This window comes from Rutilus rutilus (assembly GCF_951802725.1).
Source record: "Rutilus rutilus genome assembly, chromosome: 2".
In the NCBI taxonomy this organism is placed as follows: Eukaryota; Metazoa; Chordata; class Actinopteri; order Cypriniformes; family Leuciscidae; genus Rutilus; species Rutilus rutilus.
In genome coordinates, this window is record NC_140210.1 from 48763845 (window position 1) to 48781897 (window position 18053).

General features: G+C 36.7%; 1 protein-coding gene across 3 annotated transcripts in view; it reads left to right on the forward strand.

Annotated features, from left to right (window-relative positions):
- Positions 1 to 18053, forward strand: part of LOC311283377 (complement C3-like) — a 345048-nt gene that overhangs the window by 127623 nt on the left and 199372 nt on the right. For 2 of the 3 annotated variants that reach the window (XM_084397733.1, XM_084397734.1), the window contains exons 5-11: positions 83 to 171; positions 343 to 425; positions 524 to 611; positions 3281 to 3383; positions 3515 to 3635; positions 8163 to 8278; positions 8455 to 8601. The exons of the other annotated variant lie outside the window; for it this stretch is intronic. In XM_084397733.1, the coding sequence (XP_084253859.1) occupies positions 83 to 171; positions 343 to 425; positions 524 to 611; positions 3281 to 3383; positions 3515 to 3635; positions 8163 to 8278; positions 8455 to 8601 (747 nt within the window). The remainder of the gene's footprint in view (positions 1 to 82; positions 172 to 342; positions 426 to 523; positions 612 to 3280; positions 3384 to 3514; positions 3636 to 8162; positions 8279 to 8454; positions 8602 to 18053) is intronic. 3 annotated transcript variants of the gene reach the window in all.

Sequence of the window (18053 nt, forward strand, 5' to 3'; positions counted from 1 at the left end):
ACACACACACACACACACACGAGACTGTACACTGCTGATCTCAGTAAACACAGTGTTAATGCTGATTTCTGTGTTTCTGAAGAATCCACAAGGCATCACAGTTTCATCAGAGAAGATATATCCAGTGAGAGGGATGAAGTCTGGAAAATACGACATTCCTGAGGTTGCCAGGTGTGTGAAACACTGACTGAAGATATTCAACCTGAGTGAACTTTAATGATTCAATGATTTCTCTTTAGTTTATCTACACACAATACTCATAGATGTGATCTGTGTTATAAGATTCATTTGATCTGTTGTATAATGCTTATTTAAAAAATTTTTTAAATGTTTTTGTTTCAGTCTTGGGATCTGGAAGGTTGTCACTCGGTACACACACACTCCTCAGAAGACGTTTACTGCAGACTTTGAGGTCAAAGAATATGGTAAGATGTTTGTCAACAAAATGTGTGTTGTGTAAATGCGATAAAAACTAAAATAATGTATTTATTTATTTGTGTCTTTTCTGTGGTTTGATTTATAGTGCCGTCAACATTTGGAGTAAGATTAAGACCCAGTAAGTCATTCTTCTATGTGGGAGACGAGAGCCTGACAGTCGACATTGAAGCCAAGTAAGACAAAATATGTTCTGCTTCTCTGTATTCAAAATTAATCTTTAATGTGTGCACACACTGATTTACTGTAAAATAGATCTCTATGTAAACTACAAAATAATATGTGCTATTAGCAACCAAAACTTTTCATGAGTGTTTGAGATAGTATAAATTCCAAAGTAACAAAGACATTTATCTTAGTCTCAAAAGGCATATCAGTAGCCTGGCAAGCTAGACCTACATCAAGATGTTGGGTCTGGCAACTCACCATTGTCAGGGCTTAATCCGAGGGGGCGGGATAAATGGCTATCTTTCAAATTCGCTCTGCATTCAATAGGACAGCGCTACAACCAACCAGAGCGTTTTCCCAACAGCAGAGCTAGTTGATAGATTAAACTTTTGCCGAATCTGGCCGGCAAAACTACGAACACATCTTCCTGTTTTAAGAATGACTTAAGTGCCGTTCTTTGTTCTTTGTTCTTTTCTCAAAGAAAAGCTTAACTCCAAGTCCTCCAGAGTCGCGGCCAAAGCCGATTCGAAAGACCGCTGTTCGCCAGCAGCAGCTCTTCTTTGTTTTCAAGTAGCAGGGAATTCACGTGAAACCATCACAGTCACAACTCTGTAGTCATTATGTAGAGCCCGCCCACCGACTCTATACACGATTTGATTGGCCTGACTAGAGTTTGGTTTTTCCAGCTCGAAAGTCAACAGAGAGTGGCTAGACTACACTAGCTGCAAAATAAATTTTGCTGCTGTTAGTGTGCGTCAAGATTTCTAGGCTCCAGCAGGCACAGGATATAGACCACAACGTCAGTCAGACTTTGGATTTTGGTTGAAAATGAAAGTCGGGTTGACATCTAAATCCAATGTTTGTTTGACGTCAAGCTCCAACGTTGGGCAGTCGTTGAATTTTGGTTGGAATAAACCAAACAAAAAGGTGAAATGCATGGCCGTACACTTATTACCAGCTTCACTTAAAACTAACCAGATTTACTTTATTTAATTTCCATTTTAATTAAATCATATTTTGTATTTTAAAGTCACCATGATGGTGGTTAGCGTTTGCTTTAGTTGTGCTCTTGACCCTTGACCCTGTAATTTTAAACTTTCTCTGTTTGCTATAATTGTGTGTTTATAAAGCACAATTGTTGAAGCAAAAAAAAAGCCATGAGAAATAGAGGTCAGGTGATGTTGGCTGTTTGTTGATGATGATGATGATATTGTCAAGTAATTCATGAATATCTGATCGTATTCAGTGCCTTATGCTTTGATTATATAGGACTTGTGGTTTTAATATTGTTTTATTCATAATAGAAGTCATTTGATTCTACAGCATATCTAGCAGTGTTGTTTATCAAAAAAATATACTTGGTTTTTAAAAACTATTTAGTGCACAAAAACCTTTCATCTATGGCATTACTCAGACGCACACAGACATCAAGAAACAGCATATGAATCTCAACAATGGTGACAATCAAACAAAATATCCAGATAATCAGATCAACTCTGAGCATAAAACAAGCTACAAAAAATCCAGCTGCATAATTTATTAATGCCGCAATGCATGCTGGGAGATATGGGTGAGTTTTGATTGGTGGTACCCAGCATGCACTGCAGCATGAAGCATTTCATTGATCGTCACTATTGTTGAGAGTCATACACTGATTCTTGATGGCTAAGTAATAATGTAGAGGTTTAATGCACTAAATGTTTTTAAAATCCTTTATATTTTTTGATAAACAACATTGCTCACATGCTGTACAATTAAATGGCTTCTATTATAACATTGAAAACACAAGTCCAATATGATCAAAACATTAGACTCTGAATAAGATCAGGGATATAGGCAATTACATGAGGATGACTTCAACATCACATGATCTCAGTTTCCCTAGGCTTTTTTGCCACAATAAATGAATTTTATGAACACACACAATTATTATACTAAATTTTATACTAAAAAGTCAAGGGTCAAGAGTCCAACTAAAGCAAACGCTAACCACCATCATGGTGACTTTAAAATACAACTATTGATTTCATTAAAACAGAAATTAAATAAAGTAAATCTGGTTAGTAATAAGTGAAGCTGGTAATGCTGTTTGTGGAGTTGTTTAATCCTCTGCTGAGATCTTCACAGATTTAATGTGCTGCCGTGCATGTCATATTTTTTGGCGGTGCTTATTCCAACCAAAATTCAACATCTGTCTGACGTTGGAGCTTGATGCCAAACAAACGTTGGGTTTAGACGTCAACCTGACTTTCATTTTCAACCAAAATATGACATCTGACTGACGTTGGATTAGTTGGAGTCCAACATCTTCCTGACGTCACATTGACGTACTGTGCCTGCTGGGAAGGTATACACTGTGAAGTAATTTGCGGCTACAGCTCCAGAGTATATTGGCTACACTGTAAAATCCAACAGTTGTTCTTCTAACTAACAGTTTTTAGATAACTATATATATATACAAAATGAGTAGTGTACATGCTCATATAAATAAAAATAATAAAAAAAACATGAAAACCCTCGTGTTGTTCAAAACCTGTATGACTGTGGAGAAAGAAAAGAAGGTTGTTAGACAAACGTTCAAGCTGCTTTTTTTCTATGTAATGAAAGTGGATATGGATCAAGCGCAGTTATCGTCACTGTTCAGTTTTTACAGCAGAAATTGTATGTGCTTTTATAGGTACCTGTTTGGACAGAAGGTGGAAGGACATGCGTTTGTGATGTTTGGTGTGATGGACGGTGAGAAGAAAACAAGTATTCCTTCTTCTCTTCAAAGAGTTCAGGTGGGAGACATTAAACAGTTTACAAGCTGGGATCAATCTCATTTCTCTTCCCCTAAAGGATGACTACTTAAAACATTAAAATGCTTTTTACTGCGTCTTGTTGACTGCTGTTGTCTTTCTCATATGAATAGATTAGGGAAGGAGAAGGTACAGCAGAACTGAGCAGGGAGATGATCACTAAGACCTTTCCAGACATTAAGCAGCTGGTTGGACGATCAATCTATGTTTCAGCCAGTCTTTTAACAGAAAGTGGTAAGACTCAACAGATACTGTACATCTGTATGTTTACATGCCTGTGTGTGATTGTACACTCACCTAAAGGATTATTAGGAACACCTGTTCAATTTCTCATTAATGAAATTATCTAATCAACCAATCACATGGCAGTTGCTTCAATGCATTTCGGGGTGTGGTCCTGGTCAAGACAATCTCCTGAACTCCAAACTGAATGTCAGAATGGGAAAGAAAGGTGATTTAAGCAATTTTGGTGCCAGACGGGCCGGTCTGAGTATTTCACAATCTGCTCAGTTACTGGGATTTTCACGCACAACCATTTCTAGGGTTTACAAAGAGTGGTGTGAAAAGGGAAAAACATCCAGTATGCGGCAGTCCTGTGGGCGAAAATGCCTTGTTGATGCTAGAGGTCAGAGGAGAATGGGCCGACTGATTCAAGCTGATAGAAGAGCAACTTTGACTGAAATAACCACTCGTTACAACCGAGGTATGCAGCAAAGCATTTGTGAAGCCACAACATGCACAACCTTGAGGCGGATGGGCTACAACAGCAGAAGACCCCACCGGGTACCACTCATCTCCACTACAAATAGGAAAAAGAGGCTACAATTAGCACGAGCTCACCAAAATTGGACAGTTGAAGACTGAAAAAATGTTGCCTGGTCTGATGAGTCTCGATTTCTGTTGAGACATTCAGATAGTAGAGTCAGAATTTGGCATAAACAGAATGAGAACATGGATCCATCATGCCTTGTTACCACTGTGCAGGGTGGTGGTGGTGTGATGTTGTAATGGTGTGGGGGATGTTTTTTTGGCACTCTTTAGGCTTCTTAGTGCCAATTGGGCATCGTTTAAATGCCACGGCCTACCTGAGCATTGTTTCTGACCATGTGATGAGAGTGCGAAAGTATGAACACATCACTCCCATCCTCCACACACTTCATTGGCTTCCCATGTCTGCTAGGATCGAATATAAGGTTTCACTTCTCACTCACCAATGCATCTATGGAAACGCACCCCCCTACCTGAAAGAACTACTTACCCCTGTTTCGACAGCACGATCTCTCCGATCACAAACCTCAAACCGCCTCTTAATACCCAAAACTAAACTCTGCACAATGGGCGATCGTGCTTTTTGCTCTGCCGCTCCCCGGATTTGGAATGCCCTCCCGGACCATCTGAGGTCACCACAGACCATCGAGACTTTTAAAAAGGGACTAAAGACATTACTTTTTAGCAGATCTTATGAATTTTAAAAATGTCTAGATATTGTTCTTAGGATCAGACCTGTAGCACTTTGAGATTTTTGCTTTTATAAATAAAATGTATTATTATTATTATTATTATTATTATTATTATGTCCATCCCTTTATGACCACCATGTACCCATCCTCTGATGGCTACTTCCAGCAGGATAATGCACCATGTCACAAAGCTCGAATCATTTCAAATTGGTTTCTTGAACATGACTATAGCTGTGTCCCAAAGTGAAGGCTGCGTCCTTCGAAGGCCGTATTTGAAGGCCGATTGCGTCACCGCGGCGCGACGAAGGACGTCCCAATTCAAAGGCTGCATCCTTGGAAGGTCGCATTTGAAGGCCGATTGCGTCACCGCGGCTCGATGAAGGCTGTCCCAATTCAATTCTCCATCCTTCGAAGGCCGTATTCGAAGGCCGGTTGGCGTCATCGCGCCGCGACGAAGGCTTCCCTGATTCAAAAGCGACGCCAAATGCACCCTTCGTTTCCCCGTGAAAAGAAGGATACATAAATGGACACTTAGCGGCCTATTCTACCCCATAAGTCATTGCGCGCCGTTGACGACAGCATTTATTTATTTATTTTTAAAGGCGGCCGAGTGGACAGCAAATTCACATTTAAATGTAAGTATTATGTTTTCATTTACTCAAATAGCTAGCGAAACCAGAGTTAAATTTTCTTATAAACTTCTTCTTAACTCCTTCGTCACCATTGCGTGGCTTCATTTATCAGGTAGTTTTAGGCAAAACTTGTGGTAATAACGTTATTAGTTTAACGACCTATTTGTAATATTTGCACTTGTGTATTATAAGAAATATCACTCACCCAATAAAGCCCAAAGCAGTAGATAAGGCAATGGGGTTTCACTTTTATGTGTTTTTGTAGTGCTGTCATGCAAGCTATGTGGTTTTAACCAAATTTTAGTATACAGAAATATGATTTCTTAAGTTTGTGTTAAAATAATATATGTGTGTGTACTGTGTATAATTAAATTTGTTTGTATATATAAATACACACACATGCATGTATATATTTAAGAAAAATGTGTTATTTATATATAAAAAAATTATATATATATATGATATAAATTATATATAAATATATACAGTATATATGCAAATATTTCTTAAATATATACATGCATGTGTGTGTATTTATATATACAAAATAATTATACACAGTACACACACATATATTTTGTAAACACAAACTTTTAATTAATCTTTTCACAGCCCTAATATATATATATATATAAAGAAAAGTAATACACACATCTTTGCTGAAATGTATTGTCCTGTTGTTGTTAACAATATGGTTCATTTGCTCTGCCTTTAGGATTGCAAGTGTCCTGGGACAGGAGAGGGTGTGAGTGGGAAACCCACTGCTGCAACTTGGCCCTGGTTTGTCCTCATGGATGAGATGTTGGGACAAAGGCAATGCACCCTGTCCTCATCGCCTCAATCCCTGAGGACACACCAGGGGCGAGTTCAGCAGTGGGTGCCCACGGTGAGGAGGAGCCAGGGGCAGCAGCACCAGCACGAAGGCGGCGAGACAGGACGAGTTTTTGGACTTGATCAGAGAAGAAATGCAACTACAGAGGGAGGCAGAGGCGAGGAAAGCACAGGAAAGAAGGGAGAGGATGGACAGGCTGTTTTCTCTTCTTGAGAGAATGATTGAAAAATATATATATTTTCTACATATTCTTGTTTAACTTTTTTCACTTTTATTTTTTAAAAGAAAAATTATGTACATTTATTTTTATGCAACTTTAATTGTGTAAATAAAAGAGAATGAATTGTTCTGGACATTGTTTATTTTTGTAATGACAGTAATACTTTCTGCATGAAACAAATTCTATACCTTTTTATTTTTTCAAATAAAATTGGTAAATGAAAATCATTTGTTCTTTAGGCTACATTAAAGTACTTTTTCCAACTATTTACAAAATACGTTAAACATATCAAAATCAACATAAACATTTAATTTTACAATACATAAAATAAGAAAAAATTGATGTAGACTCTATTGAGCTGAGCTGCTGGACCGGGATGGGCTGCCCCTGGTAATGCCTCCTGCTGGTGGGACATCATCTGGGATGGTCTCCAGAGTGTTTGAGTGCATATTTCCACTATCCACTAAGTTGTCTACCAACAGGTTTGCAGGGCTGATTCAATCGACGGCTTTCTGAAAAAAGTACTTTTAATAACTACTGCATTTATATTAGGCTACTACTGCATTACTGCGTAGGCTATGTTGCATTTGACTTCTGTATATTTTCAATATACAGTAATATCTGGTTGTTACATTATATACTTTTGTGTAGTGTAATGTAATCACATTGTGATGTGAGGGAAAAAAGTACTTCAGGTTACTTCACATTTGTAAGTGAATACGAAAACGAAATATGCAGTTCCGAAAATTAAACTAACAAAATGTAGGCTTATTGTCACAATATTGACAAATTGTTGCTAACTACAGCAGCGTCCCATATCAAAGGGCGCATCTGAAGCGTTCGGACCGGTCTAGCCTACGAAGGATTGTTCTTGTCGCCTGGCAACCGTGACAGCTGCAGATGACGAGCGCGAGAAATACTGGACTTTTTATATTAAATTGGGTTTTGTATTCAAACAGGGCTAAACCGAAAATACATGATCCGGCAGCGCCGTCATATTACACAATGACCTCCAGTAAAATATAAAACATAAAAATGACAATAGCCAATTCTGGCTCCATAGCTGTTTACTCAGTTATCAAAATGAATGATCAGGATAGCAGCTGTCCTCTCGCACCGTTGCTTGGCGCCAGGAGCGGTGATCAGGAACACCTGGTTGCACAATTAGGAAATCCTAGGAAGGCTACATGGTGCGTCCTTCAGAGGACGCATAGGCTGTATCCTTGAAGTCTGCGTCCTTCGAAGGATGCAGCCTTCTAGATTGGGACACAGCTTACGAGTTCACTGTACTAAAATGGCCCCCACAGTCACCAGATCTCAACCCAATAGAGCATCTTTGGGATGTGGTGGAACGGGAGCTTCGTGCCCTGGATGTGCATCCCACAAATCTCCATCAACTGCAAGATGCTATCCTATCAATATGGGCCAACATTTCTAAAGAATGCTTTCAGCACCTTGTTGAATTAATGCCACGTAGAATTAAGGCAGTTCTGAAGGCGAAAGGGGGTCAAACACAGTATTAGTATGGTGTTCCTAATAATCCTTTAGGTGAGTGTATATGAGAGGCTAATCGTGTGTGTGTGTGCGTGCGTGCGTGCGTGTGTGTGTTTGTTTCAGGCAGTGAATTGGTGGAAGCAGAAAGAAGAGACATTCAGATTGTGACGTCACCGTACACCATCCACTTCAAAAGAACACCACAATTCTTCAAACCTGGGATGCCCTTCAGTGTCTCGGTATAAAACATTGACTAAAAAGTAAACAAGTAAACATCATAAACTATTTAAGTTTGCATGAAATGGACGTTGCAATAGTTTTTTCTTCCCTATTGTGATGTGCAGTATATATATGTATATATATATATATATATATATATATATTTTTTTTTTTTTTTTTTGGGCTTCTATAAAAGGTCCATTTAACAAATCCTGACCAGACTCCTGCTGAAAATGTGGAAGTGGAGGTCAATCCTGGAGGGGTCAGAGGTCAAACAAGAGCCAATGGCATTGTGAAAGTTACCGTCAACACTCCAGGAGGATCTTCTACACTGCAGATCACTGTAAGACCTGCAAACTCAACTAATGTTCAGTCACTTTCCCTGGTGAACTATTGGAAAATAGATCAGTTAACATACACTGTTAACCCTTGCTGTAAAAAAAGGGCAAATTCTGACAATATCATACCATATTCCATTAAAACAGTAATATACCGTAGAAAACAAAACTAGCCTACAGGAATATACTGTGAATTAACAGTGCTCAAAGTCGACACTCAGAGGCTGTTTTCCCAATCACACCCTATACACTCATTCACTATTCCCTACATTAGTTCATTAATATAGTCCACTTGACTGACTGAATGAATGAAAAGAAGTGAGTGAATTTTCCTGGACATGTCTGATTCTCTTATGTTTCCTGTATTTATTCTTTGAATTTATGAGTATTTCATATTTAGCATATATCTGTAAATCTACAAGGTTTTCTGACAAATATTGTAATCATATAGTGCATTAAAAAAAAACTCCTGCTTGATTCAGACACACACAGACATCAACAATCAGCACATGAATCTCAACAATGGTGACAATCAAAAGTTTCATGTCACAATGCATACACGGGTGAATCTGACTGCAGTAGATGTGAAAGATATGAATAAAAATGATGTTTATTCAGCCAGCGCACATACCTGTATTTACATCCTGTTTTCGGCCGAAGTCCACAGTAGTCGATTGTCGAGTTCACGCGCATTGGTTTAGTACCTATGATCACGCGCGTGAACTCGACAATCGATTACTATGGACCTCGACCGAAAACAGGATGTAAATACAGGTATTTGCGCTGGCTGAATAAACATATCATTTTTATCCTTATCTTTCACATCTACTGCAGTCAGATTCACCTGCGTTCACTCCGAAGGAATCACTCACATTGGCTGTGCACTTGTAATGACACATCAAGGATGTTAAGAGGCTAAAAGCAGGTTTAAAACTTGCCCCATTGAAGTCAACAGGGTGCAAATTTTAAAAAGAGGATAATAAGGTGTAGGCAACACCGATTTTTGTCGTTGTTCTCTGTACTGACAGCACTCCAAATGTACAAAAAAATTAGCTCAATGTTAAAATTGACCGGAGTTCTCCTTTAACTCGAGTTTTAGTGCATTTTACAGTAACATACTGTAGATTACAGTAAATAACTGCACAATTAACAGTAAATTACTGGCAACAGTGTTGCCAGTATTTTACTGTAAAAAAAACCTGATAAGGTCTAACAGTGTATGTTGAACAAGCATTGGAGTATAAACTACACTGTTAACCCTTACTGTAAAAAAAGGCAAAATTCTGACAATATCATACCATTTTCCATTAAAACAGTAATATACCGTAGAAAACAAAAATAGCCTACAGGAATATACTGTGAATTAACAGTGCTCAAAGTCGACACTCAGAGGCTGTTTTCCCAATCACACCCTATACCCTCATTCGCTAATTCCCTACATTAGTTCACTAATATAGTCCACTTGACAGAGTGAATGAAAAGAAGTGAGTGAATTGAGACACTGATGAACACCTGATAAGCAGAATCACTGAAGGACAGAGAAACAAGAACAGAAAAAAAGAGAAACACAAAAACTACAACTAGGGCTGGGCGATTTAAATCGCGATATTGTTATGCGCATCTCGTCAGTAAAGCCGGTTCCTTGATTAGTAGTAAATCGCCATCACCTGCTTTCAGATGGAGCGGCATTTACTACACAGAGCCGTAGTTAACTGACAAGCTGAGCCATATCGCATTAATATCGCGGACGTATAGCCAGCGATAATTAATGCGATATGGCTCAGCTTGTCAGTTAACTACGGCTCTTTGTACACAGCAAAAACTCCAGTGTTAAATTAACACTCCTGGGAGTGTATGAGTCCACACTCAAGAGTGTTGAAGTTAATGAGATAATTAAGTGATTAATATAGTGATGATTGAACATTATTGAAGACACCTGATGTTAACAAGCAGAATCACTGAAGGAGAAAATCACAAATTGTAAGTTACCGTTATGACGATCAATGGTTGCTTTAGTTGGGCTCTTGACCCATATATTATTAACTTTAGATTTTGTTTGTCTGTTGTTTCTGAATTATAATCACCAGTTGAACAAAGAAAAAAGTGATCTGATGGTGTTGGTTATGTTATGACAATCATCATTTGAACTTGATCACTGAACTCATCAAAATCCTTCTTTCTGACTTCGATTTATGTTGTTGGTTAGTGAATCTGCATAAATGCCCATTTTTCATATAATATAAACGATTTCTTAAAAGTTGTTTAAAAAAAAAACACTTTCTTTTAGTCACACATAGATGTCAAGATTCAGTCTATGCATCTCAACAATGGTGAGGAGCAGAATATTCAATTAGGAAAAGTAAATTACATAGACAATTCAGATCATAATTTATTCATACCGCAATGCATGATGGGAGCCATTAATGAGTTGTGATTGGTGGCAGCCACTGCAACATGCTTTATTATTGTCACCATTGTTGAGCTTCACAGGCTGATTATTGATGTCTGTGTTTTAAATAAATTTATCTGAATGTCTTTTGATCAGAACAATGTTTATTAAATATTTTGAATTATAAGTAAAGTACTGATAATCATAGGCTGAAGAATCACTAAACTGCAGCTAACAAGTTAAACCATAGATGTGGGCGGATCGATCCTGAAGTATCGATACTATCGATACTGACGTGTATCGAAAAGGATCGATCCTCACATAAAAATATCGATCCAAATGTGTTTTTTTTGCCAGTAATTTGTATTAATTTAGCACGCAATTCAGTGCGTAAAATAAGCTTCTAAGTGGAAAAATAAGCGAATGTTAGCAGATAATTGTGTAGGATAGAACTTTTTCTCCTAGTCATCTGGATACAAGACGAAACCAATCAATCACAGAGAGCGTTCGATGCTGGTGCTTCGCTGAGCTCACAGGCCCAGTGCGTTTGGGAAACCAAGCCTTGCTTACAATGCTTAGATGGCAGAGAAACAATCGGGAGTTATTTTGCAATAAACAAAGCAAAAGTGTATATAACGGTTCAAAATGTTGACGTCAGTAAGATTTTTTTAATGAAATTAATATTTTTATTCAACAAGGATCGATGCATTAAATTGATCAAAAGTGACAGTCAAGGGTTTTTCACTGTTAAAAATCTACTTCATATAAATGCTGTTCTTTCAACTTGGTTCATCAAATAATTCTGCATCATGGTTTCCAAAAAAAATATGAAACTGTTTTCAACATCAATAATAATAAGAAATGTTTCCTGAGCTGTAAATCAGCATATTAAAATGAATTATCATCATGACTGGAGTAATGATGCCGAAAATTCAGCTTTGATCACTTGAATAAATTACAGTTTAGTATGACATAGCAAACAGATAGCCTATGTTAAATTGTAATATTACAGTTTTTACTGTATTTTTGATCAAATAAATGCAGAAGAGAATTAAAAATCTTACAGACCCCAAACTTTTGAACAGTAGGCTAGTGTACAATAGCACTTTTACTATAATTAGGGTAGTTTTGTAAAAGTCAGACTAATAATAATTACAGGCGAGTTGAGAGCACAAATCACAAAATATTTAGTAGTCATGAAAACGTTCAGATTTAGCATATTAATGATGCATTCACCTCATAAATCATGACACACTGCTCTAGCACACACTGTAAAAAAGAATACATTGATTTTATTGATATCTAATTAATAAAAATGAGGCAACAGATTACAAGCAATATTATTAATTAAATTTAACAAATTAGAATTGAGTAATAATTAATCAAATGAATTCCTTTAAAGGTAACCATTTAAAATGAGTAAAATTTACAAAATATATTTTATTGCCAACATTGAAGAAACCTGATGTTAACAAGCAGAATCACTGAAGGAGAAAACTAGGGCTGGGCGATTTAAATCGCGATATTGTTATGCGCATCTCATCAGTAATGCCGGTTCCTTAGTAGTAAATCGCCATCACCTGCTTTCAGATGAAGCGGCATTTACTACAAAGAGCCGTAGTTAACTGACAAGCTGAGCCAAATCACATCAATATCGCGGACGTATCGCCAGCGATATTTAATGCGATATGGCTCAGCTTGTCAGTTAACTACGGCTCTTTGTATACAGCAAAACCTCCAGTGTTAAATTAACACTCCTGGGAGTGTATGAGTCCACACTCAAGAGTGTTTACGTTAATGAGATAACTAAGTGATTAATTTAGTGATGATTGAGCATTATTGAAGACACCTGATGTTAACAAGCAGAATCGCTGAAGGAGAAAATCGCAAATTGTAAGTTACCATTATTGTGATGGGTAGTTGCTTTAGTTGGGCTCTGACCCTTTCATGTATACTTTAGATTTTGTTTGGTGGTTGTATCTGAGTTAAAACTGCGAGTTGAACAAAGAAAAAAAAGTGATCTTTGTTGGTTATATTATGACAATCATCATTTGAACTTGATCACTGAGCTCATTAAGATCCTTCTTTCTGACTTCGATTTATGTTGTTGGTTACAGCATAACTGTGAATCTGAATAAATGGCCAGAATTTTTGATATAAATGATTTCTTAAAACTTGTTTAAAAAAAATCATTATTTTAGGCACACACAGATGTCAAGATTCAGTCTATGCATCTCAACAATGGTGAGGAGCAGAATATTCAATGAGGAAAAGTAAATTACATAGACAATTCAGATCATAATTTATTCATACCGCAATGCATGATGGGAGCCATTAATGAGTTGTGATTGGTAGCAGCCACTGCAACATGCTTTATTATTGTCACCACCATTGTTGAGATTCACAGGCTGATTATTGATGTCTGAACATCTTTTTGATTAGAGCAATGTTTATTAAATATTTTGAATTATAAGTAAAGTCCTGATAATCAGAGGCTGAAGAATCACAAAACTGCTGCTAACAAGTTAAACCAAACTATCTTAATATGTTTCACTTTTCAGATCACAGTATGATTATGTCAAAACATAACCAACACTATAAGATAACATTTTACTTTGTTCATTTAACTGTTATAAATCAATAACAGCAGAAAAACAACAGTAAATATTAAAGTAAACATATAATGGTCTAGAGCCCAACTAAAGCAAACACCCATCACCTTAATGGTAACTTACAATTTGTGCTTTTCTTCTTCAGTGATTCTGCTTGTTAACATCAGGTGTCTTCAATAATGATCAATCACCACTAAATTAATCACTTAATTATCTCCTCAGCCCTAAATACCGCTCCATCTGAAAGCAGGTGATGGTGATTTACTACTAAATCAAGGAACCAGCTTTACTGACGAGATGCGCATAACAATATCGCGATTTAAATCGCCCAGCCCTAGAGAAAACCATAATTAAAGTCACCATTGTGGAGATCAGTGTGTGTTTTAGTTGGGCTCTTGACCCTTAACTCATTAACTATAAGTTTTGTTTGGCTGCTGTACATGAGTTATAACAGCCAGATGAACAAAGAGAAATGTGATGTAATGGCATTGGTTGTGTTTTAACATAATCATTATTTCACAATCATTTGACCTGAATCACTGAACTCATAGAGTCCAATTTATGAGTTAGGTGAACTATTTTAATTATAGCAGCACTGGCCTTGTACGGCATAATATTTTTAACTTTTACAATGTAAGGCAAATAATTTCAAAAAAGTTTCTCTTACATAAAAAGGAGACACACAGACATCAATAATCAGCCTGTGAATCTCAACAATGGTGACATTTATAAAGCATGTTGCAGTGCATTCTGGGTGCCACCAATCAAAACTCATTCATGGCTCCCATCATGCATTGCTGCATGAATAAATAATGAGCTTATGTTCAGAGGTGATCTGTTCGTCACCATTGCTGAGATTCATATGCAAAATCTTGATGTGTGTTTGTGCCAAAAAAACAAACAAACTAACAAACATATATTTATTTATTTTTTATTATTGATTTGATCATTTGGATTTCATTGAAAAGGCTAAAAATATTATACTGCTGTAATTAATAAAGTTAACTTAACTCATAAATTGGACTCTATATGAGTTCAGTGATTCAGGTCTATTCTTGTGAAATAATGATTATGTTAAAACACAACCAACACCATCAGATCATCTTTTCTCTTTGTTCATCTGGCTGTTATAACTCATGTACAGCAGCCAAACAAAACTTAAAGTAAAAGATTTAAGGGTCAAGAGCCCAACTAAAACACACACTGATCTCCACAATGGTGACTTTAATTATGGTTTTCTCCTTCAGTGATTCTGCTTGTTAACACCAGGTGTCTTCAATGTTGGCAATAAAAGATATTTTGTACATTTTACTCATTTTAAATGGTTAACTTTTAAGGAATTCATTTGATTAATTATTACTCAATTCTAATTTGTTAAATTTAATTAATAATATTGCTTGTAATCTGTTGCCTCATTTTTATTAATTAGATATGAATAAAATCAATGTATTCTTTTTTACAGTGCAGGAAAGTGCATACAAGTTCAAGTGCATGCTTTTAAAATGAAAAAGTATTGGTATTGGTATTGGCCCTGTATTTACTTGGTATCGGATCGATGCCGAAATTTGCAGTATCGCCCAATACTATTAAACCAAACTATCTCAATAAGTTTCCTTTTTCAGATCACAGCATGATTATGTCAAAACATAACCAACACTATAAGATAACATTTTACTTTGTTCATTTACCTGTTAGAAATCAATAACAGCAGACAAACAACAGTAAATATTAAAGTAAACATATAATGGTCTAGAGCCCAACTAAAGCAAACACCCATCACCTTAATGGTAACTTACAATTTGTGATTTTCTTCTTCAGTGATTCTGCTTGTTAACATCAGGTGTCTTCAATAATGCTCAATCATCACTAAATTAATCACTTAATTATCTCCTCAGCCCTAAATGCCGCTCCATCTGAAGCAGGTGATGGAGATTTACTACTAATCAAGGAACCGGCTTTACTGACGAGATGCGCATAACAATATCGCGATTTAAATCGCCCAGCCCTAACTACAACTGACTTCCAACGACACTGAGTGTGAAAACAGTTTACGATTATTTCTTTCATACATGTACAAAAGTTCTTGTTGAGAATTAACAGAGATTTAGTTAATAATAAAGTTTGTTGTCACCATGATGGTATTTGTACAAATACCATGATCAGTATTTGCTTTAGTTGGTCACTTTTCCCTTGACTTCTTACTATTAATTTCTCTCTGGCTGCTGTAAAAGTGAGTTTATAAAACACATTTGTTATGGCAAGAAAAAGCCAAGAGGAAGATGATCTGGTGTGTTTGGCTTTTGTGATGATGTCACAAGCATCCTGGACATGTCTGATTCTCTGATCTCTCCTGTATATATTCTTTGAATGGGTATTTCATATTTAGCATATATCTGTAAATCTACAACATAAAATCAAATTTTCTGTAATCAGGTCTATTGAATAATATCATAATCATATAGTGCTTTAAAACATTTTTAACTCCTGCTTATCTCTCATAAACTGCGTGTGTGCATAAGTGTCCCCCCCTTTTTTATTCTCTTATTTTTTATATTTTCTAATTTTTTCCTTTTTAAAATTTTTTTATATTTTTTTCCAAAGTATTGTTAAAATATTAATATAGACAATCACACAATACTTAATTATAACATCATAAATGGGACAAGGGGCAAACAAGGATAGAATCAATGACCTTCAGAAGTTCATTCCTCCATTTCATCCCAAAAGTAAAAGAGAATCTGAGAGTTCATCGGACATTTCCATTTCTTAAGTATTTCCGTAAAAGAGAGGGTTTTCCTGTCTCTTAACACATAGTCCCGGATAGCAACAAGGCTTGAAGAAACTACTATTTCCGCTGGTATGTCATATCCTTTAAAACAAGAAATATTCCTTGCCTTCCATATCCCTTCTTTAATGACATTAATAACTGTCCACCATCTAATCCATTCATCAGAGTCCACACTTTTCAACTCACCATACAAAAGGTCCAATTCAGTTGGTACTCTGTACAATTCAGCCATCCATTCTTGTACCAAGGACCAGACATCTCTAGCATATTTACAAGACCAAAATAAATGACTGATAGACTCGTCTTCTCCACATTTAAACTTAGGACATTGTGGACTCTTTGTACATCTCCTTTTTTCTAGAAACACCCGAGTAGGTAAGCATTGATGAACTACTTGCCAAGCAATATCTTTGTGAGAGTTGAACAAAAACCCATTGTTTACATTCTTCCAAACTGTAATACAATCATATTCAATTAATTTTCCCACTGGGGTGATCCTCTCTAATCCTGGGCATAACATACCTTGAATAATTACACGATTTATTTTCTCACAAGGAATATGAGAGACTTTCACTTTCCATAAAAAGGATAACACTCTATCATATATTTTGGGCCTATATTCAGCATGAGGAGTATTTTGTGGAAGTCTTATTTTCCAGGCGTTAGCTACCTGTTGACCTACCCAAAGCTTGGCGAAACAATGCCACAAAATTCCCGGGTTCTCCGACAAACAGGCTTTTAGAATGGGCATCAAGAACATAGACTCCAGTTTAGTTCCCAATTCTGGTACTGCTAGCCCTCCTTTATCTAATGGCTTATACAGTATCTCTCGTCTCATTTTTTCGTGTTGTGAGCTCCAAAAAAAACTAAATAGGATCTTCCTGATAGATCTTATAAAATGTATCGGTGCTGGAAAGGTTGAGGCCAAAAAGGTAAGAGAGGCCAAAATCTCGGCATTTATTACCAACACTTTCCCTCTCAACGTAAGATCTCGCTCCTCCCATTGTTTTAGTTTCCATCTTATCTTATCAAGTCTCACATCCCAATTTCTCTTATCCATATCTTTACCAAAAAACAGTCCCAAAATCTTAATAGATTCTTCCTGATTTTTAAACCCCAGATTTAATTTGGGTTCTTTCCAGAAAGAGTACAAAACTTCTGTCTTTGTTTTATTAATTCTAGCCCCAGTAGCCAAGGTAAACCTATCGCAGATTTGCAGCGTTTTCGTTATAGAGTTGTTGTCAGTAAGAAAGAGAGTGAGGTCATCCATATAAAGTGAGACCTTAGCTTCTCTGCCTGAGCTACCTGGGATTGGAAAACCTTTGATTTCGGGATTCTGCCTGAGTGCCCTAGCTAGTGGCTCAACTGCCAAAACAAATAGTAATGGAGACAAGCTACAGCCCTGTCGTACACCTGAACAAATATCAAAGGGGTCTGACAAATAGTTGTTAACCAATACTCTACTTTGGCAGTTGGTATATAGGAGGTTGATCCATGCACAAAAAGATGGACTGAGGCGCAAGCGCCCCAGCAGTATATGTAGATAACGATGGTCTATACTGTCAAAGGCTTTTTCGAGATCAAGTCCCAAAATTGCCAGAGATAGTTTGCGGTCTTGTGCAAACAGATAAATATCTCTTGCCAATGCCAAATTATCTTGTAGAGATC